Source organism: Ursus americanus, chromosome 8, assembly GCF_024610735.1.
Source record: "Ursus americanus isolate L20-20 chromosome 8, mUrsAme1.1.p, whole genome shotgun sequence".
NCBI lineage: Eukaryota > Metazoa > Chordata > Mammalia > Carnivora > Ursidae > Ursus > Ursus americanus.
In genome coordinates this window covers 30,303,215-30,327,536 of record NC_142134.1, presented here as the reverse complement: position 1 = coordinate 30,327,536, position 24,322 = coordinate 30,303,215, and the positions used below count along the sequence as shown (strand labels likewise).

Sequence of the window (24,322 nt, the reverse complement as noted above, 5' to 3'; positions counted from 1 at the left end):
AGTAATTTGTATCTTCAGATTTTTAAATTATTTTTTATTCTTTATTTTGTTTCGGTTGGCTGGAGTCTGATCAATTTTATTGATCTTTTCAACAAATCACTTTTGGGTTTCATCGATTTTCTCTATTGATTTCCTATTTTCTGTTTCATTGATATCCATTTTAATTCTTATTATTTCTCTCCTTCTGCTTACTCTGGATTTAATTTACTCTTCTTTTGCTAGTTTTCTCAGGTGGAAAATTAGATTATGTGTTTCAGATTTTTATTTTCTTTTTTTAAATCAAGGTATAATTGACATACAACATTATATTAATTTCAGATGTACAACATAATGAATTGATATTTGCATATATTGCTAAGTGGTCACCACGTTAAATCTAGTTTACATCCACCACCATACATAGTAGCAGAATTTTTTTTTTATGAGAATTGTTAAGATGTACTTTGTCAACCACTTTCAAGTATGCAATAAAGTATTAACTACAGTCGCCATAACTACAGAATGTATATTACATTTTTATGACTTATGTGTTTTATAGCTCTAAGTTTGTACCTTTTGACTCCCCTCACCCATTTCACCCAGCCCCACCCCTGCCTCTGACAACCACCAATCTGTTCTCTGTATCTATGAGCTTGTTTGTTTGTTTCTTTTTTCACATATACGTGAAATCATACTGCATTTGTCTTTCTCTGTCTGACTTATTTCACTTAGCATAAGCCAAACTCAGGAACAGGGAGTCGAATGGTGGTTGCCAATGATGGGGGCTGGGGCTAATAGGGAGGCGTTGGCCAAAGGGTACAAAATTTCAGTTAAAAGATGAATAAGATCTGGGGATCTAATATTCACCATGGTCACTATAGTTAACAACATTGTGTTATATACTCAAAAACTGCTATGAGAGAAAGAAAATATTAAATGTTCTCACCACACACACACACACACACACAAACACACATACAGAAATGGCAGTGTACTAACTAGCATTACTGTGGTACTCTTTTTGTGGTATATATGTGTATCAAATCATCATGTACATTTTACACTTACAGAATATTTTTTGTTCAATAAAGCTGCAAAAAGAGCTAATATGGAAGAAAGGAAGTAAGATAACAAATAGAAGCAAAACCAATTATATAATGAAATTTCTGAATGACAAAATAAGCATTGCAGATAATTAGGGAAAAGAAGGAGCCTTGAATAAATAGTGATAATAAAAGTCTTTATCCTTATGCAAGGGTAGGGATAAAGAAGGGAGAGGAGAGGGGCACCTGGGTGGCACAGCGGTTAAGCGTCTGCCTTCGGCTCAGGGCGTGATCCCGGCGTTATGGGATCGAGCCCCACATCAGGCTCCTCAGCTATGAGCCTGCTTCTTCCTCTCCCACTCCCCCTGCTTGTGTTCCCTCTCTCGCTGGCTGTCTCTGTCTCTGTCGAATAAATAAATAAAATCTTTAAAAAAAAAAAAAAAAGAAGGGAGAGGAGAGAGATGGGGGAAGGAAGCTGGGAAGATCAAAGAAGGAAGAAGAGTAAAGGAAGAAAAGCAAAAAGAAAAGACATTGACCCCAATTTATAAAACACAGAAAAATAAAATGCTAAGTATTAAATCCTTCAAAGGAAAAAAAAAACACAGCTTGTTTGAAGATAGTATAAAAGGAATTTATGCTTTCATAGTAAGAAAAAATTTCCCGAAGTGAATTAAAACAAAATAAAGGAAATAGGTAATTAATTTGACTACATTAATAAAACCTGAAAGTCATCACAGGAGATTTAAGAGAATGAGAAAGACATCTTAAACTGCAAGAAGGTATCTACAATACATAAAACTGACAAAGGCTTATCTAGGATTTATAAGGGATTTATTCAATCAATAATGAAAACACAAGCATATCCATTAGAAAAAAATGGACAAAAGAAGATAAGCAGGGTATTCATCGAATAGAAGAAGAAGTGGAAATGGCTCATAAAATATGAAAAGTTACTCAATCTCGGTATAATCAAGGAAACCCAAAAAAAAGTATGACATAATTTCAGATGAATTGGATCAACCAACCTGAAAAAATAATTTAATTCTCTTTGAGATGAAAAGTCAGAACATGGTGACAGTTGCAGAACTTTGTAAATATGATACATATCATTGTACATTTAAAATGTGTCACATTTATGGAATGTCAATTATATCTCAATATAACTGTTAATAAATGTCATTCAATGATACGCTGACTAAGGACGTGGAGCAATGGGGACTACAATGCCCTGGTAACAGGTGAAGTGAAAATTTTTATTTTCTTTGCTGAAGTATAAATTTTTGAGCAAAGTCTGAGATTACCTGGTAGGGGAAAAGATATAATTTATATTATACCTTATTTATACTATTGCTTTTATACAACAGGAAACATATGCAAATGTTCATAACAGCAGCATTACATGAAAAACCATTCAGCCAGATCTCCATCTACAGAATGGCATGGCCTAGATACACAATAAAACATTATCTATAGATAAAGCTCTATCTATAGAGCTTAAAACAAAGAAAATACATGATTCCATCACGAAAACAATATTGAACATAGGTAGTGAATCTATATTTGTAATTGTATACTATTCAAAAAACAACAGTAGTTTTGAGAGAATCACATATACATGGCAGATGTAAAATTTTCAAAATGTTCAACAAAGTCAGGCTTATAATTTCCATTGGAACAAGGGTGTTTCTAAGGGAGTGGCAATGACCTATTTCTGAATTTGGTTATAGAGTATACAGACGTCTATTTTATTATGTCTTTCAACTGTACATTTACATTTTTTATACTTTTTTGTTGGTATGATATTTTCTAAAATCTGAAAGTAGATGCATAATATTTTAAATAGATATAAAATGTTTTTATGTCTGTGTAAAGTAGTTGAAAATTCCCAAGTCAATTGATGGGCTTAAAATATATTTGTAATACATATTATAGCAAAAAGGCTTAAATTCCCTAAAATGTTAGTTATAGGTCAGTAAGATAAGCAGACCCGAAGAAAATGGAATTGCTATCCACCTCAGAAATGGTCTGAGGATAAAGGCTAAATGATTCAGCAATTTTAGAGAACATTATGGCAAGGATATAAGTGCAATAAATTTCGGACATTTCTTGTCATATCAGAGTTGGAACAACCCACGTAGCTCTCACGACTAGACTAGTTCAATGATTTGTTGCATGAATACTATTATGTGAATGTAAAGAATGATGTAAGTTTCAAAATATTCTGTAGAAAGATGTCAAGTCTAGATTTGGTGAAAAGAAAGGCAAAAATGAATAGTTAGTAATTCCTCCTAATGACAAAGAAAAAAAAGATGTACATAAATCCTTACGTTTAGTGATGCACGGATGGTGTCTTGATGTAAAGACAAGAATAGTTAATAATACTAGATATGGAAATATGAAGCCAATTATCATTCATTATATATATTTTTGTTTTGTTTAAAATTTTTAGCCATTTGTATTAGTTTTTTTTTTAAAGATTTTATTTATTTATTTATTTGACAGAGACAGAGACAGCCAGCGAGAGAGGGAACACAAGCAGGGGGAGTGGGAGAGGAAGAAGCAGGCTCATAGCAGAGGAGCCTGATGCGGGGCTCGATCCCATAATGCCAGGATCACGCCCTGTGTTGAAGGCAGACGCTTGACCGCTGTGCCACCCAGGCGTCCCTGTATTAGTTATTTTTATTATGAGATTGAGAATGAAGTCATGCCCATGGTGCATTCAGAAATTCCTGATAAAGAACATGAGAGAATGTAGGAATGAAAATCAACAAAAGTACAGATAGCAAACAAACAAACAAACCTGTTAAAGATGATAGAGTTAAAATTTGCCAGAGATCCTAAGGACTACATTTATTCCATAGTATTTATACACACAGAATCCTGTAACTTTCCCCTATCTATGCATACCATGCCAATGGCCTAAATACTTATTGAGTAGAACTGGAAAAGCATCTCTGATCATCATATTATATTTATTTTTCTATGTCTTGCATTGATTTCTGAGAATAGAATTGAGGCCCAAATCCCTTCTTCTTTACTTCAGGTCCATAGAGCCCTACACACTGCCTGCACTCAGGTAGTGCATCCGGGGTCTTACATCATTTATGGTGAAATCCGCATAGTATAAATTTAAATCGTGTATAAAACAAAGGATTTTTCAAGTGGATTCCTTTGAATATTAGTTTGTGAAACAAAGTTTCAGTGTTAGGGACTGACTGGTGTTCCTCTAATATTCATATGTTGAAATCTGATTAAATTTTGAGATAGGTCTTTAAAGGTGAGAATAAATTCTTAAATTCAATGAGGTCCTAAGTGTGGGCCCTAATCCAATATCACTGGTCTTCTTATAGGAAGAGGAAGAGACACTGGGTTTATGCATGCACAGAGGGAAGACCATGAGAGGATATAGCCAAAAAAAAAAAAAAAAAAAAAAAAAGTCACATACAAGCTAGGAGGATGGGCCTCCAGAGAAACCAGCTCTGGCAACACCTTCCTTGACCTTGGACTTCTAGCATCCAGAACTGCGGGAAAACAAATTTCTGTTGTTCACCTACTTAGTCTGTGGTATTTAGTTGTGGCAGACCTAGCAAACTAATACAATCAGGGAGTTAAATTACTCAATATTTCTAATACCCAGAATGATCTTTGGCTTGTCAGTTCATGTTTCTTCATGATTCTCAAAAACGGTTGGAGTAGAAGCCAGCTTCACTTGATGAAATCAATGAGAACTAGATATATATAAACTTGTAAAGCAAAACCATTCCTTATTAGAAAACGCAATCAATTAAAAAAGGGAATATATATAATTAGTGAAGAAAAAAAATGCTATCTTTCAACAACTTTAGCTATAATCGTTTTTAGTTTTCTATTTAATTTTTCAGGTTTCTTTGTAGTACTCCCTGAAGAGGGATAAATCATCTAGAAAGCTTTTCAGTATGACTAGCTCTGAGGAAACAGTTCACCTAAGACTTAGTGAAGTTTCATCCCACACTTATGAAAGAGATAAGAATGGCAGGCACTCTGGTCCAATAGGAGAATAATATACGTTTTGAATATAATAATCTATGAGTCTCAAAATTTCTGGGTCAAAATTCAGGCGAAATAAATCGTATGCCAAAGTTAATCCCATCGTTAATATAGTTCAGGTTTAGTTTGTTACTGGAATCAGGCAAGGAGATTATCTTACTCTTACAACCAACATTACAGTATTTTGATCAATAAAAAGTCAAATCTCCTCCAATATGAAAACTCAGTATACAAGACTTATCTGTGATATCTTATATCTGATAAAAAAAATACATCTTCCATTAGGCTGACATTTATTAATGTTTTTTATATTTTGTTTTGTTTTGATAAAAATCTACTAAGTATCCAATTATCTTACAAAATGGGTAGATGACTGTAAAAAAAAAGGTAACCATGAAATATATTTCTTGCCTTTCGCTTCCGATTAGTTACTGATAACAGTTCATTGCTATCACCTATAAAGTTTTATGTGAAAGTGAAATTTTAGATATTTTCATTTTCCTAGACTTCTCTTAAACCCCGAAGTTTTTTTACATAACTACATTAGAATGAAAAGCAATCTCTTACCTAATGCTTCACTGTAAAACTGGTTCCAAACCTGAGTGTCCATTTGTGGTATCCAGAAGTTAGAGAGAATGAAAAACATTACATTTTTTACCCTTTGCAGAAAGGTCATTCTGTCTGTTAGTCCCGCCAAGGCAACGGGCACATAGGAAAGTGGAACTGGAAGTTTCCCACAGTATTTCTCCACAGTGTTACCTATAGAAACCCTTAGCGTGTACACAAAAGGGACTGTCAGTAACTCAGCAATCAGTTCTCCACAGGGTACCACAGGGTCTATGACCATTACGTCGTACTTGGTTTCCTGGAGTTTCTTCATGAGTGACTGGTTGTAGATTACACTCTCACACAGGAGTTTCAAGTTTTCAGTTACTTGAAGAAAGAATTCTTGCAGTTTCATGGCTGACTGCCATACCGACAATGTTGGCATAACATTAGTAGCCACGTCTAAAAAATCATTGAGTGTTTTTTCAGCCTTCTCTCTGTTAGGTGGCATAGGGACCACCTCAAATTTCAGTGTGGAAGCCTTGCTGTAGTCAATGATGAAACTCTCTGGAGAAACCAGCACAGTCACCTCATGGCCCCTTTCTGTGAGTTCCTCTAGAACAATCTTTAAATTGAGCCAATGGCTCATGTCACAAGGCCAGACCAGGACCTTCCCACAGAGTCCACAGCCAGTGTAGCAGAGCTGCAGCAGCACAATTGCTGAAATCCATTCCTTAGCCACCATGACAGCATTCCCTCACACACTGCTCGACAGAGGTTGAATGTCTTCTGGGCAGAGATGTGAAGAGGCAGTTTAGATACAGATCAAGTTAAAAATTAATTTCTAGAGTTAGGAAATGACTATGTGTAGAGACCTTTGTCAATGTTGTTAAAAGGGCACAGTACTATAGAATATTTGTTCAGGAGGAGATACGAAATATTTAAATATTTCGGAGGAAATGGCTGCCACAGTTTAGGAGTTAGTTTTAAATATATTAAAAAAAAGTACTATATTTTAATTGATAATTTTAAAATATAATAGAAGAAGCCATTTAATTAAGTCTAGCAGATAACATGGTATATTTTATGGAACATGATGATTGATAATTTGGGAAAACAAAAATGTAGGTCTTGACATAAAGTTGGTTACATGCTAGTATATGGGTAAGATGCATACATCACATCATAACAAGGGCAATATGCTAAATATTAAGGCACAGCATTTCATGGCCCCAGAAGACGCTGTCACTCCCATGTGAAAGAAAAATCACAGAAAACTTCAGAATGTAGGGTGCATTTCACCAGAGCCCAGAAGCAACGGTGACAGAAGGAGGGCTCTGAAAGAGAATAGAAGAAAAGGAGAAAATGCTGATATGGAAATCATGGCCGTTTATATATACAGTTATCAGTTCGGTATGTTTAGAGTGAAGGCTAACACCGAACAGTGCAGACGAGGAATATACTAATTAAAACAGGACACTTTGGAGAGTCTTGAATGCTATACTCTGGGTTCAATTTTAATCTGCACAAAGAGGCCTACTGAGCTTTTCAAATCAGGTTCAGAAAATGATCATATGTGTCCTATACTGAAACTATTCTAGCCTCTAAATAGGATTTGAGTGGTGGAAAAAAAACAATGCGTAAGGGGCTAAAAGTAAATATTGGGAAAGCAAGATTTGATGAGAGTATCAGGGAGAATATAGTATGGGTTTGTGCATGGAAAGCATAGGATGATGGCCTTACGATTATGAGAAGTGAGAGAAGACTGGTAATTAAAAAACAAGGAAGTGCTCAGTTTATAGTTTAAGCACCTGGAGTATGATACTGACTAAGCAAAACCACGATATACTACAAGAGTAGTAGCTGTGGAATGATTTTTTGACCTGCAGTGTGTAAGTTAATAATTGGACATGTCTGTGGAAATATTGATTTGTCTCTCAAGGAAGAGGTAAAATTTAGAAATACAGATTTTGTGTCCAATCATCTGCCTATATTTTAACCAAATTTTAATTTCTCTACAAATCCTTTATTATTTCATACTTTCAAAGAGCAATTTTTATGAAACGATCTCCTTCATATGTGGAATTTAAGAAACAAGGCAGAGGGTCATAGGGGAAGAGAGGAAAAAATGAAACGAGACAAAACCAGAGTGGGAGACAAACCGTAAGAGACTCTTAATCTTAGGAAACAAACTGAGGGTTGCTGGAGGGCAGGACGCTGTGGAGATGGCGTGGCTGGGTGATGGACATTAGGAAGGGTATATATCGTGGAGAGCACTGTGTGTCGTGTAAGACTGACGAACCACAGCCCTGTACCCCTGAGACAAATAATACACTATATGTTAATTAAAAAACCAAAAAAGAAAAACAAACAAAAAAGCAATTTTTAGCATATGCCAGATTCTGTACCATGCACAGGGCATAAACAAGAAAGATCACTTCCAGTTCAAAATGACTTCACAGATTACTGCAGAAAACATCAGTTAAACCAATACTCATTCTACAAACATGAGGGAGATGGATCTTAGATGGTCAGGACGAATCGAGGAGGGCAAGCCCATGAAGGAGGTTGCTTAGTGGAGGAAGGACATGATGAAATAATGCTTTAGCTCAGTCTTTAAGAGTGATATTTAGCAAGTTGAAAAGTATCACCTGGCAGTAAAAGAGAATGCTAATGAATCTGTGTTCTAAGAAGTACAACCCAGTTATATCAATGTTATATTCAATTACAAAATTATATCAAAATATTTCACAGGGACATATTGAAATTTTAAATCCCTTGAGAGTTTTTCTGTTGTGCTAAAGAGAAGATCCAAAGTCGAATTGCTTAGAAGATGCAAAGACAAATCTAGGGTCAAATCTCCAGTCAACCCCGCACAATTAGAACTTGTTTGTATGGAAACAAGGCTTCATGACTGCGAACCAGTAAAAACAACAGAAACCACAAATATTAACACAGTGATTTGAACGATTATTATTATTTGAAATGAAATAGAAAATTATTTTGTTCAATATGTTTGAGTATGAAAGCAAGACCTAAACACGTAAGCAAGGAACAAGAGATTAAAAAGAATAATTGTGAAAATTTGCTAAAGAGCCAAAGAAAATTTCTAGAACTTACAGATTCAACAAATGAAATTTAAAGAGTAAATTAGACACAACCGTAGAAATGAACAGTGACCCAGAAGAGAAATCTCAAGATATTAGTTAGAATTAAGTTCTGAATAAAAAATATGGAGGAGGAAATATGATAGAACAGTTAAGAGACATGGAGGATAGACTAAGATGTCCCAATCTAGTTGTTGGCTTGACCTACTTGGTGTCTCCTCCCTCAACTCCCTTTCTCCTCTACAGAGTAGTAAAGCTGGCCCGTTTCATGCAACCAGCCTGCAAACTGAGCCTATATTTAAGTTCTTTCAACCAAATCTCCCATTTTCTTTTAATTTTTTTATAATCATTTTAAGCATAAGAAAGTTACAAATGAAGTACAGAGACTTCCATGTACCCCGCAGTGATATTACTGTGGTGTTTGCCTGATGGTGATTTACTATTTTCATTATTCCCTCTGTAGTTGTTATTTGGAATTTTATTGTAAACGATTGCAGAAATGTGTGCACATATATGTTTAGTATGATTTGAATAGTCTCACGGTAACTCCCTGCAAGATATTTATGAATTACATAGGGAGGATCCTGACAGACACCATCTTAACTATGTGATCAGAATTATTGTCACTAGGACTCATCTGTCTATACTATGTCCTCCTGATATGTCACACTGCAAAGGCCACAAGATTGCTTCTGTGACATTCTTACCAAAAATGCATAACCTCACTCTAACCATGAGAAAATATCAGAAAAACCCAAGTTTAAGGATATTCTAAAAAAAATAACTAGCAAATACTCTTCATAAACAAGGGGCAAAGAAATACTGTGGCAACTGTCAGAAATTGGAAAAAGTAAGGACACTGGACAAGTAAATTCAAGAGGGGAGTCTGGATTATATATCAGAAGGAAAAAAGAACATTAGCAAGATAATTGACACTGTTCCATAGGAATTCCTCGTTTTGATCATTTTATTATGGTACTGTACAAGGTTAATATTGAAAACCTAGTCAATTTAAAATCTTTTGTTCTTTCTATTTTTATTAATTGGAATTTAAGAGACTGCCTGTTTATTACAATTATTTATTTACATTTATTTATCAATATAACTCATATAAATTTATTTTATTTTATATATGTATTCAGTAATTATCATGATTTATTTTATTATTCAAAGTGTCCCAGATTTTGGAAACTTTTTTATATATTGATTCCTAAGTCCTTTTGATATGACCCTATTATTTTTATTTTTTTAAAGATTTTATTTATTTATTTGAGAGAGAGAGAGCAACTACCAGTAGGGGGAGGGGCAGAGGAATAAGCATACTCCCTCCTGAGAGGGGAGCCTGACTGGGCCTCCATCCCAGGACCCTGAGATCATGACTTAAGCAGAACCAGGACCCTGAGATCATGACTTAAGCAGAAGTCTGGCGCTTAACTGACTGAGCCACTCGGGCGCTCCTGACTCCATTCTTTTTTTTTTTTTTTTAAATATTTTAATTATTTATTTGACAGAGAGAGACAGCAAGTGAGAGAGGGAACACAAGCAGGGGGAGTGGGAAAGGAAGAAGCAGGCTCCCAACAGAGCAAGGAGCCCGATAAGGGGCTGTATTCCAGGACCCTGGGATTAGGCCCTGAGCCAAAGGCAGACACTTAATGACTGAGCCACCCAGGCGCCCCTATGACTCCATTCTTTTAAAGCATTTTTTTACTTTCTGTTGCCGCAACTCCTTCGGATTCTACTTTTTTCACTGCCTCAGCCTTAAAACTAACCATGTCTCCAAAGGGCACTATTTCATTTTATTAGAGAATGGCATTTATGATTTCACTTGTATGCGGAATTTAAGAACAAAACAGATGAACGTAGGGGAAAGAAAATAAAAGAGAAAGGGAAGCAAACCCCTGCTCCTTGTTTTTGTTTTGTTTTTAAGATTAATTAATTAATTAATTAATTTAGAGAGCACCTGTGAGCAGGGGGAGGGGCAGAGAGAGAAGGAGAAAATCCTCAAGCAGACTCCCTGCTGAGCGAGGAGACCAACTCAGGCCTCCATCTCACAACCCAGAGATCACAGCCTGAGCCAAAACCAGGAGTTGGATGCTTAACTGGCTTAGCCACCCAGGCATCAAAGGGACTCTGAACTATAGAGAGCAAACTGAGGGTTGATGGCAGGAAGTGGGTGGGGGATGGTCTAAATGGGTGATGGGTTTAAGGAGGGCACTTGTGATGAGCACTGGGTGTTACAGGTAAGTGATGACTCACTAAATTCTACACCCCAAACCAATTTTATCACATATGTTAACTAACTGAATTCAAATAAAATGTTAAAAAGAAAAATAAATGAAAGTGAGAAAAGTTTTTAAAAAACCAAGATGAATATGCTAAGTGTGTTCATTGCTACTGACGTGTTCGTGTTGTTCAGCAGGTGAAACCAGTAAGTATAGTTGCACATCCTAATACTGTCGTAAATGCCGATCTACAGTTACTTCTAGATCGAGCCTCCTCTGTTTAGTCCCAGTCCTTTCAGCAGTGAGAAAGCTGTCTCCCAGCACAGCTGTGTGCTTACTTATTTGGTCAGTTTTAGTAAACACATAAAATAGTTTCAGAATTGATAGCCCATAGACCTGTAAAAAATTTGCAACCAGACAATATTTGCCTTATGAATTTCTTTTTTTTTTCGATTTTGTTTATTTCTTTATTTGAGAGAGGGAGAGAGAGTGTGGAGAGGAGCAGAGGGAGAGGGACAAGCAGACTCCACACTGAGAGCGGAGCCTGATGCTTGTCCCTCTCCCTCTGCTCCTCTCCACACTCTCTCTCCCTCTCTCAAATAAAGAAATTTTCTCTACATCTTCCCAAAGTCAGCCAGCTAAATAAAAATCAACGTGTACCTTTCATTATTAATTTCTATTTTGCATACTAAGCATATTTTTTTGTTTGTCAATTTTTGTTGATTTTATGATTATGTTAATAATACTATTGTTCAAAATAATATTATAAATTCCGTTATACTTTGAAATGTGCAAATGTCACTAACTTATTTCTCAGTATCAATGTCTAAGTGGTTAACCCATGGATGTCATACGTTTTTGAGCATCTGGGTGGCTCAGTCAGTTAAGCGGTCTGGTTGCAAATTTTTTACAGGTACAGTAAATAAAAGATGATTTTTAAATTTTTAAAATTTTGAAGTTTTTATCAATTCTAGTTAGTCACCATACAGTGTAATATTAGTATCACGTGTGCAATATAGTGATTCAACACTTCCACACACGCTGTTAAATGCAACAAGTACCCTCCTTAATCCCCCATCACCTATTTCACCCATTCCCCTGCCAACCTCCCCTCCAGTAACCCTCAGTTTGGTCTCTATAGCCAAGAGTCTGTTTCTTGGCTTGCCTCTCTATCTCTTTTTTTTTCCTCTTTGCTCATTTGTTTTGTTTCTTAAATTCAACACATGAGTGAAATCATATGGCATTTGTCTTTCTCTGACTAACTTATTTCACTTAGCATTATACTCTCTAGCTCTATCCATGTCTTTGCACACTGCAAGATTTCATTCCTTTTTATGGCTGAGTCATATTCCATTGAATAGATTCACCATATCTTCTTTATCTAGTCATCAGTTGATGGACACTTGGGCACTTTCCATAATTTGGCCATTATACATAATGTTGCTATAAACATCAGGGTGCATGCATCCCTTTGAATTAGGATTTTTTTTTTTTAATACTTTGGGTAAACACCGAGTAGTGTAATTGCTGGATTGTAGGGTAGTTCTATTTTTAACTTTTTGAGGAACAAACATCCATACTATTTTCCAGAGTAGCTGGACCAGTGTGCATTCCCACCAACAGTGCCAGAGCGTTCCCTTGTCCATATCCTTGCCAACTCCTGTTGTTTCTTGCGTTGTTGATGTAAGCTTTCTGGCAGGTGTGAAGTGGTACCTCATTGTAGTTTTGATTTGTATTTCCCGGATGATCCCGGATGTTGAGCATCTTTTCATGCGCCTGTTGGCCATCTGGATGTCTTTGGGAAAATGTCTATTCATGTCTTGTGCCCATTTTTAAATGGGATTATTTATTTTTTGGGTGTTGAGTTTTAAAGTTCTTCATGTACTTTGGATACTAACCTTTTGTCAGATACATCATTTGCAAATATCTTCTCTCATTCCAATAGGTTGTCTTTGAGTTTTATTTGTCATTTCCTTCACTGTGCAGAAGCTTTTTATTTTGATGAATGCTAATGGTTTATTTTTGCTTTTGTTTCCCTTGCCTCAAGAGACCTATCTAGTAAGAAGTCGCTATGGCCAATGTGAAAGAGGTTACTGCCTGTGTTCTCCTCTGGGATTTTTATGGTTTCCTGTCTCACATTTAGGTCTTTAATCCACTCTGAACTTACTTTTGTGTTTGGTGTAAGAAAGTGTCCAGTTTCATTCTTTTGCATGTTCCTGTCCAGTTTTCCCAGCACTACTTGTTGAAGAGTGGATTCCCCCCCCCCCCCATTGGATATTCTTTCCTGCTTTGTCAAAAATTAATTGACCATATAGTTGTGGGTTCATTTATGGGTTTTCTGTTTTGTTCCATCGATCTATGTGTCAGTTTTGGTGCCAGGACCATTCTGTTTTCATTTCCCATTGTATCCTACAGAATAGTTTCACTGCTTTAAAAATCCCCTTGTGCTCTATTCATTCTTTCCTCCCTCAACTGTTGACAGACTCTAAACTTTTTACTGTCTCCATTCTTTGCCTTCTTCTGAATATCATATAGTTGGAATCATACCGTATGTAGCCTTTCCAGGTTGGCTTCTTTCACTTACTAATATACATTTACAGCTTCTCCATATCTTTTCACAGCTTGATAGCTCATTTCTTTTTAGTACTGAATAATATTGCATTGTCTGGATGTAGCACAGCATATCAATCCACCTACTGAAGGGCATGTTGGGTGCTTCCAATTTGGGCAATTACGCATAAATCTGTTAACACACCAATGTACAGGGTTTCCTGTGAACATAAGTTTTAAACTCCTCTAGGGAAATACCAAGGAGCATAATTCCTGGATCATATAGTAAGAATAGGTTTAGTTTTGTAAGAAAATGCCAAATGGCTTCCAAAGTGGCTGTACCATATTGCACTCCCACTAACAGTGAACGAGAGTTCCTGTAACTTCACATTCTCACCAGCATTTGCTGGAGTCAGTGTTCCAGATTTTGGCCATTCTCGTAAGTGTGTAGTGGTATATCATTATTGTTTTACTTTACAGTTCTCTAATGACAAACGATGTGGAGCGTCATTTTATATGCTATTTGCCATCTGTCTATCCTCTTTGGTGAGGTGTCTGTTAATGTCTTTGACCCATATTTTAATTGGGTTATATGATTTTTTACTGTGGAGTTTTAAGAGTTCTTTTTACTCTTGTGACTGTTCTTTATCAAACTTGTCCTTTGCAAATATTTTCTCCCAGTCTACAGATTGTTTTCTTATTCTCTCAACATTGTCTTTCACAGAGCAGATGTTTTTAATTTTAATAATGTCCAGTTTAAAACTTATTTCTTTCATGAATTCTGTTCAGAAGGGAAGACATAACATAATATTACAAAGTCAAAAGAACTAAGTTTTTCAGGTTACTGAGACACCTGTATTTAAAATGTAGTAATTTTTGCCCTATCTAGAGGGAATTCCTTCCTAATCTAGAAGCAGCATCATTCTAATATTGCACCACTAAATTGACATGTGGATCAAAATTTCTTTTCAAATTTCTGTTTGAAATATTACCTTCATGAAATATACAGCATACTCAGGTATCTAATCTCTGTTATCTTTACTAACGGCCAGAAAACTGTGATACATCAGGGATCCAGTATTTCCTTCAATGCCCCATTGTCAAAAGTTAATAAAAAGCTTGCCAACGGGGCACCTGGGTGGCTCAGTAGGTTAAGCGTCTGACTCTTTTCAGTTTAGGTCACGATCTCAAGGATGTGAGATCGGGCTCCGGGCTAGGCATGGAGCCGCTTAAGATTCTGTCCTTCTCCCTCTGCCCCTAACCCCAATTCCCACTCCCTCTAAAAATAAAACAAAAACAAAAACATGATGGCCTTTGTGTTTTCCATTTTTAATTGTGTCCAAATGGTCTGAAATTTCAGAACTAGTGCACATTTACATTATCAGTGAAATATATAAGCAGTAAAAGGCCTGAGCCATGCAGAGCTAAAAATACTAAATTCTAAAAGCAATTACTAATTTTTAAATAAAAGAAACTTATGAATATAATATGAGATACTTGGTTGTTACTTTTCATTTTCTTTTCCTTCTCTTTTATATAGGTATCCAGTGCATAAGAGATACTGTATTGAAATTTCAAGCACCCTGTTGCAGTGTTTAAGATTGTTAGATGGCATATTATTTTCCTAGAAAATGATCCTTCCTAGAAGGTAAACTTTTTAGCAGTATCTTGGAAGATGTTGGGAAAGGACAGCTTTTCTATCCTTTTGACTTTTCAAAGATATTTAAAAAGTAACAATTTTCCTGAAGAGTAAAAAATGATGTATGTTGGAAATGCATATATGGATAATATACATAAGTGGAGATGGGAGTGTTGTAGCTGCCAAAATGAACTACAGAGGAGGGCATTTATTTATTGCCCAGAATTAGTTGGGGAATAGATTTCCCCAAAAGAGAGAAGCTTCTGCTTTATTAAGCAAAGAATTTGTATATGCTTATATTTGTATCTGGGTATAATATTTATAGGCCCAGATACTAGTCTGCCACACGTATTGGAGAATACAATGTTTTTCAGCATTATGGAAGTTGTGTCCATGGACTTTGGGCATATTAATGAATCAACGCTGGTGTCATAAAGGGATCTGCCCGAGGTTATCTGGACCCAACTATTAGAGGCTCATGAAAGTTAATTGTTAATTTGTATGTGTTTTCCAAACTGGTTGTTTTATCACCAATAGCTTGAAATTAGTCAAGGTGGGAGGAGTTACACCACAGATATTAATAAATGCTGTACAAAAGGGTTTCTTTTTTTCTTTTCACACCACAGAAAGCCAATTGTTAAACATTTATAACACAATCCTGGAAACCGAAGTGCATAAAAGAGAGTACATATGTAAGGTAGAAACTAAGTAGAGGTCCAGGATTTAACAAATGGAGTGCCTCAAAACTAGAAGTCTTTTTGTTAGTTTTCTATTATCGAATGACAAACTATCCAAAGCCTTATAGTCTTAAAACAACAACTTGCTATTTACCTCTGACTGTGCTCACAATTCTGATCTAGTGTAAGCAGAGCTATTCTGGGCTGACCTTTTTTATGCTCATGTGAATCTGAGTCATCAAGGGCTAGCTGACCCTAGAGGTCGTCACATGGATGTTTCGCAGTTGTTTGGCTCATATCTTTGTGGGTAAATATCCTGAGTTGTGTGTCCCTTGCCATTCAGCATGCTGGAAGGTTAAATCACAAAAGAAAAAGTTCACAGCAGCATGCATGGACCTTGAGGACATCATGCTCAGTGAACATGTTAGAGAAGGACAAATACCATATGACCTCACCTATATGTAGTATCTAATAACAACAACAAAGAAAAAGGCAAGCTTATGGATACAGAGAACAACTGCTGGTTGCTGGAGGCATGGGGTGGGTGAAATGGGTAAAGGGAGTCAAAAGCTGCAAACTTCCGGTTCTAATTAGTCAAGGGGCTGTATGCCCCATGCATGCCCTAATGTACAGCACGGTGACTGTAGTTAATAATACTGTATTGCGTACTTGAATCTTGCTAGGAAAGTAAATTTTAAAAGTTTTCATCACACAAAAACATTCTGTAAGTATGTATAGTGATAGATGTTGACTAGACTTATTGTGGTGATGAGTTGGCAACATATACAAATATTCGATCATTATGCTATACACCTGAAACTAACATAATGTTCTATATTAATTATACCTCAAATAAACAAATAAACATAAACATTTTTAAAAATTTAAAAAAATTATACAGAGCCAGAATTTGGTCTATGGAATGTTCTTTCAAGCCTTACAATTCTTTTAAAGGAAACTTGACAAAGGTTTTCTCAAATTTGGCAATAATCCTGAAAGTTTACCTGCTATGACCCAAAAGCAAGTTGTGAAGCAGAAAAATTGTTTTCTTTAATTATCAATAATAAAAAATTAATTTTGATCAACCATGCTAGAGTGAAGGTTGAATTATCCCTATTCTCTATAGAAAATAGAATTATAAAATGTCATGTGAATCAGGAAATCAAAGAATATTCAGCCAAAGAAGTTATGAAAAAAAGGTTATAAAGAAATGCCAGGATGTAAATTTTAAAATATGATTTTTCTGGATTTTGTGATACTTATGGTATTTGTCAGTTTTTACAAAATCAATATTTTGTAAAGGTTTCTTACTCTAAATGAAAATTTCCATTAATATATATTTTTTTAAGTGTCACAGAGCAGTGAGAGTAAGCTCCTTGCAAAAGGCCACTTGTATTGCATTCACCAAAGTCACATTGGCCAAAGGAAGATAAATAAATAGCCAAGAACAGAGTCAGCATGGGAGATGACTAAATATGGCAATGCATTACAGGGAAAGCAGAAAAATCATAATAAAAAGGAACTTTAAACATGTAAAGAGGGTAGATATAAAGAAGACATTTAAGGAGCGCCTGGTGGCTCAGTCAGTTGAGCACCGACTCTTGATTTCAGCTCAGGACATGGTCTCAGGGTCATGAGATGGAACCCCGCATAGGTCTCTGAAGGGAGTCTGCTTGAGATTCTTTCCCTCTCCTTCCTCCTCTCCTTCTGCCCCTCCCCTGGCTCACGTGTGTTCTCTCTCTCTTTTTCTCTCAAATAAATAAATAAATCTAAAATTGAAGAAAGACACTTAAAAAGTTAGTTACCAGAACTCTAAGAAAATATATTTGACAAATTAAAGATGGATAAAATTATATTATCTATCTATCATCTATCTATCTATCTATCTATCTATCATCTATCACCTATTTAACATTAACCAAAAATTGACAGAAGTCAAAAAAGAAAGCTTCTAAATTTTAGAAAGTATATATATATTGCCAAACACTCTCCTGCCATAAATTCCCAGCTTAAGATATTTTACCGAAAATTATAACAAGTCCATAGTTAACATCATCCACAATGGTGAAAGATTGAAAGCTTTTCCTCTAAGATCAGAAACCACAAGGATGCCAACTCTCTCAGCATTCCTATCCAACATGGTATTAGCAGTCCTAGTAAAAGCAGACAGAGAAAAGTAATAAAAGACATCTGAATTAGAGAAGTAGTAAAATTTTCTCTGCTTGAAGATGACATCATTTTATGTGTAGAAAATTTTAAAGACTCCAACAAAAATCTGTTAGAACTAATAAATGAATTTAGTAAAGACGCAGGATACAAAATCAACATGCAGAAATGAGTTGTTTTTATACACTAACAAAAAAATAGTGGTAAAATTAATTTTAAAATTATTTTTATCCTATTTATAAAACTGCACCAAAAATAATAAAATACTTAGGAATAAATTTAGCCAATAAAGTGAAAGATCTGTACATGGAAAACTTTATTATTTTTTAATTTTACTTCCAGTATAGTTAACATATAGTGTTATATGAGTTTCAGGTGTACAATAAAGTGATTGAACAATTCTATACATTACTCAGTGCTCATCACTATAAGTGTACTTTTAATTCCCTTTACCTGTTATACCCATCCCCCCCAGCACCTCCCCTCACGTGTGTTCTCTCTCTCTTTTTCTCTCAAATAAATAAATAAATCTAAAATTAAAGAAAGACACTTAAAAAGTTAGTTACCAGAACTCTAAGAAAATACATTTGACAAATTGTATTTGTCAAACTGATAACCATCAGTTTGTTCTCTATAGTTAAAATTCTCTTTTTTCCTTTGTCTCTTTTTTCTAAATGTCTATTCATGTCTTCTGCCCATTTTTTAATTGGATTATTTGTTTTTGGAGTGTTGAGTTGTATAAGTTCTTCCTATATTTTGGATATTAACCCTTTATTGGATATATCCTTTGCAAATAACTTCTCCCATTGAGTAGGTTGTCTTTTAGTTTTGTCGATTGCTTCCTTCGCTGTGCAGAAGCTTTTTATTTTGATGTAGTCCCAATAGTTTATTTTTGCTTTTGTTTCCCTTGCCTTAGGAGACATATCTAGAAAAAATGTTGCTATGATCAATGTCAGAGAAATTACTACCTGTGCTCTCTTCTAGGATTTTTATGGTTTCAGGTCTCATATTTGGACCTTTAATCATACATGGAAAACTTTAAAACATTGATGAACGGAATTGAAGTAGACACAAATAAAGGGAAAAAGATCTTGTGTTCTGGACCATGCAAATTAATATTGTTAAAATGTCCACACTACCCAAAGCAATCTATAGATTCAGTGTAATCCCTATTAAGATTCCAATGGCATTTTTTTACAGAAATAGAAAAAACGATCCTAAAATTTGTAGGGAACCACAAAAGCTCATGAATAGCCAAAGCAATCCCAAGAAAAAAGATCAAAGCTGGAGGCCTCACACTTCCTGATTTTAAGCTATCTTTACAAGGTACAGTAATTAAAATAATATGATACTTACATAAAAACAGACACATAGATCAATAGATCAGAATTGAGAATTCAGAAACAAACCCATGCATATATGGTTAACTAATATTTGGCCAGGAAACCAAGAATACTCAATAGAGAAAAGATAGTCTCTTCAATAAATGAACTAGGAAAAATGGATATTCTTATGCCAAGGAATGAAATTGGATCCGTATCTTACACCACTCACAAAAATGAACTCAAAATGATAAAGACAAATATAACACCTGAACCCATAAAACTCCTAGAAGAAAACAAAGAATCAAAGTAGCTTGATACTGGTCTTGGCAATGATTTTATGGCTATGACACCCCAACCACGAAACACAAGGGCAAAAATAAACAAGTGGTACCACATCAAACTCAAGAGCTTCTGCACAGCAAAAGAAATGAAGTGAAAAGTTAACCTACAGATTGAGAGAAAACATCTGCAAACCACATATCTGATAAAGGGGTAATATTCAAAATATGTAAGAGACTCACAGCAGAAGACCCCAAATAATCCAATTAAAAATGGGGAGAGGACCCAAAAAGATATTTTTCCAAAGAAAACATAAAAATGGCCAAGAGATCTACAAAAAGGTGCTCAACATCACTAATCACCAGGAAATGCAAATCAAAACCACAAGGAGTTATCATATCACACTTGATAAATGGTTATTATCAAAAAGACAAGCTATAAGTGTTGGCAAAGCTGTGGAGGAAAGGAACCCTCATGCACTGTTGGTGGGAATGTAAACTGGTGTAGCTACTATGAAAACAGTATGGAGATTCCTCAGAAAATTAAACATAGAAGTACTATAAGATATTTGCACTCCCATGTTTATTGCAGCTAACAGACAAAATATGGAAACAACAAAAGTGTCCATTGATAGATGAATGAAGAAGTTGTGATATACATATATCACACAATGGGACAGAAATTAGCCATGAGAAATAAGGGAAACCTGCCATTTTCAACAACATGGTTGAACCTTGAGAGTGTTATGCTAAGTGAAACAAGTCAAACAGAGAAAAACAAATTCTGTCTGATCTCACCTGTATATAGAAACTAAAAAAAGCCGAACTCATCAGAGAGTAGAATGGTGGTTGCCAGGGGTGGAAGTTGAAAGGTGCAGGAAATGGGTGAAGGTGATCAAAGGGTACAAACTTCCAGTTACAAGAGAAATAAGTTCTGGAGATGTAATGTACAACATGGTGACTATAGTGAACAATACTCTATAAAACATTTGAAAATTGCTAAAATAGTATGTTCTACCATACACACACACTCACACACACAACTGTAGCTATATGAGATGAAAGACTTGTTAACTAACTTTATTGTTGTAGTTATTTTACAATATATTCATCTATCAAATCATTACTTTCTATACCTTAAATTTGCACAATATTATATGTCAATTATATCTCAATAAATCTGGAGAAAAAAGAATAGAAAATTATAGTAAACCTTAAAATATAAAAAATAAAAAAGCTTTTAAAGTGTTACAAGCATGGAAAAAGCAGGAAAACAAAGGTTATTTTTGTGAAATATCTATGATATGTTCTAAAATCTTAAAGAAATTACACAAAAGTGGATTATTTTGTATTCTATTTCTATCCAGCTCTTCATCTATCAATAAAAATATATCCAGCAAAATATTAATGATTTATACAAAAATGATTGTAAAATCATTTCAGAAATAATTCAATAGTAGGAAATCTATCATATAATTCATCCATTAACTTGCCTAGAAATCAAATAATTCTTGCCATAGGTGGAAAAAAAGTTGACAAAACTTGACACAGTTCTGACTTACAAAAGAAAACACTAAATGTAAAAGTAAGTAATTGATATTTTCTTCACATGGCTCATAAATAAGCCAGTTAATTAATGAATAAACTTTAGTCATTTCAACTAAATTTAAAAATCAAAGATGAAGGCAACTATCTTCACCATTATTAAATAAGTCTGAATTTATCGGAAGTTAAATTAGACAAGAAAAGGTGACTAGTGACATAAGAATTAGAAAAGGAGATGTAATTTATTTCTAGTATCAGTTTAATGAACATGTGTCTGGATAACTACTGTAAAGCATAGGATAATATGGACAAATACCAGGATATGAAATTGAAATGAATGATAATTAAGTTTATGTATATAAACAATGACCAATAGAAGAGAAAAGGAAGAGGGAACCCATTTTTAAGGCCAACAACGAAACAAATCAATTGGTTGAAATTTAACAACAAATATGTGAAACCTATATAAGAAACATTGGAAAACACTCCAAAAAACACAAAGATGATTTTTAAAAGTAAAGTAATAATATATTCTTGAAACGGTTATAATTAAAATGTCAGTTTAAACCAAACATTTGCACTTAACTGTATGCCAGTGCAAATAACACTAGTTCTTTTCCTCCTCAAAAGCTATTTAAGATTATTTCAAAATTCTTATAACACCATAAGGAAGCAGGAGAGGCCAAGGGTACCCAGGACTTGCATGCCATTCCCTGAAGACAAAGCAAAGTTCTACAGACTCAGGAGCACGCACTTCTCTGTGACAACAGAGACAATCTGCCCAAAAATATTCAAAGATTTTTAACTTGCGAAACAAACAAAAGTCCATCAAGTTGAAATAATGTCATAGCAGTGCCCTCAAGAAACTTGGATGAGTGAAGGCTCACAGGAAACACCAGGTCACCAAGCAAACAGTGGGAGTTGGGCAGACTTGTTTATCTCTTTTCCCTATGACTTCTCAAATTAAAATCCTGGGGATTATAGGGTGGTCATTACTCCTGGGAATGTGAATTTCTTTATGTAGTGGATTCAATATACATAGGGTCTTCTCTGGTTCAGTTACATATTTGGTGATTTCAGCAAAGTCGCTTAATCTTTCTGAAATTTGATGGCTCCCATGTAAAAGATAATGATCATTCTTGGCTTGCGCGTTGGATTAGTAATAATGTCTACATTGCACCTATCAAAGCTCTTCGTTGGTGTTTAGTCAGAGTAGCTATTTAATAAGCTATCAGCAAAGATGGTATAATTAGCTAGGGCGTTAGCTGCAGAATCACTGAATAGAGCTAGACCAGAGCTGCTTGATGGAACACAAACTGAACATGACTGACAATGTAATCGTGTTACTTTTAGAGTTAAAATTATTAGAGAATGCATTTAAAAGCCCACAAAAGGAAAATGGAAATTAATCAGAATGAAGAATGAAAACTGAGTGGTAGGAGTTACTCTGAAAAAGTCTAGACAGCAGCTTTTTTAGAAAAGGGATCCCAGAAATTGATTGAGGTGCTGGTTACAGAGATATATCCATTTGACAGGACAAATCACACTGTATACTTTATGCACTTCCTTTTACCACGTACAAATTAGCTCCTAATCTTTTTAAAAAATGAGATAATCCTACACATCAACAGCATGGTTATAATTTATTCAAAAGGCAAAGAGAAAATACTGAGTGTTAGAATGAAGACCAATTGGAATCCTTGTAAATGGCTGGTGGGATTATTGATTGGCATGAGCACTTGAGAAAATAGATTTTAGCAGTATATACTAAAGCTAAAAAATGCATGCCCTATGACCCAGCATTTCCACTCAGGTATGACACACACATATTTACCAAAAGACACGTACAAGAATGTTCAGAGCAATGTTTATCATAAATAACCAAAACCAGGATAGTCTACATGTTTATAAACAGCAAAATGGATAAATAAAGTGTGGTATGTTAATTCAATAGAATCTATATAACTTTGAGAAAGAACGAATTATACCACTATGCAACAACTTGGGTGAATATAAAAAAACATTAGCAAAAGAAGCAAAATACAAAAGAGTACACAATGTGTAGTTCGTTTATACAAAGTTAAAAGTCTGGCAAAATTAATCTGTAGAGTTAGAAGTCAAGTGGTTACCCTTAGGAGTTGTAGGGACCGGTACGAGGAGAAAGGGGAGTTACGGGTATAATGTTTTGTTTCTTGATTTGGGTGCTGGTTGTATGGATAGGTTCACACTGTGAAACTTCAGTAAACTGTAAAATTAGGATTTATGTCTTACTTCAAAAGATAGGTTACACAGAATTTTAAAAACCTTACAGCACTGACCCCAGGGAAACTGCATGTGAGAAGGAATTAGAAGCCTCATGTAAGGGAAGATTAACAAAGAGATAGATCCAAGTTTTCCAGAAAAAGGATGGGAGGTTGACAATGGGGATTAGAATGGATGACAAATAAAACACTGGGTCCAGAAAAGGAACCAAAAATCAAATACATATTTAAAAAAATGTGATTATTCCAGCCCAGTTCCAGGCAAGTGAGGTAGGGAAGAAATGTTAAGAAGCTTTAAACAATTGTTTTGTTTTGTTTTGTGTTTTGTTTTTTGTTTTTTTCTTCATGGGCTGGGAAAAGGTAGCACCAGCTCTAGGGAATCCATTTAAAATTTCCGCCATAGGAGAGAAAGGGACCAACATGGAACCAGTGTGGTACTGACGTGTAAAAGTGGGCTCCACTGGCCAAATGGTGCCTAGATTAGTACTGGGCTTTCTGCTTTCTTGATCTGCAGTGTGCTTGCAAAGCTGGAAACAGACCGGTAAGCCGAAAGACACAGACAAACAAGGACATGCAGCTGCTTTACCTGTTTACTTTATACAGCATTCGGGCCCTCATGCTTCCTCTAGCTGTAGCAAAGGCGAGTCCCCAGATCCTATCCACATTAGAGCTCTCCACGCGCCAGTCGGCAGATCTCTCAGAGGCCGGGGAGAGATCAAGCTCAGGGCGGCTTGACGGTGACTGCAGAGCTCTGGGCTTGAGGAAGATTAATTGGAGATTCACTCCCATATATGAATAGCAATGATTGTCATTTTTCCAGATAGGTCTATTCATATTTAGAAGCATATTTAGAATTGAATTGATAAAGTTTATTTGCTTCACCCGTAAAATTTAAGATCTCACTGATAAGTAAAACAGGATTTTTTTTTTTTAAAGATTTTATTTATTTATGTGACAG

The 24,322-nt window shown here is 35.2% G+C and overlaps 1 protein-coding gene across 5 annotated transcripts in view; it reads right to left on the bottom strand.

Moving 5' to 3' along the window:
* The window catches only part of UGT2A1 (UDP glucuronosyltransferase family 2 member A1 complex locus), a 55,904-nt gene that overhangs the window by 17,149 nt on the left and 14,433 nt on the right, over nt 1–24,322 (bottom strand). The window contains exon 1 of one of the 5 annotated variants that reach the window (XM_045789075.2): nt 5,616–6,366. The exons of the other annotated variants lie outside the window; for them this stretch is intronic. Within the exon in view, the coding sequence (XP_045645031.1) occupies nt 5,616–6,339 (724 nt within the window). The 5' untranslated portion in view covers nt 6,340–6,366. Of the gene's footprint in view, nt 1–5,615; nt 6,367–24,322 lie in introns of those variants that run through there. 5 annotated transcript variants of the gene reach the window in all.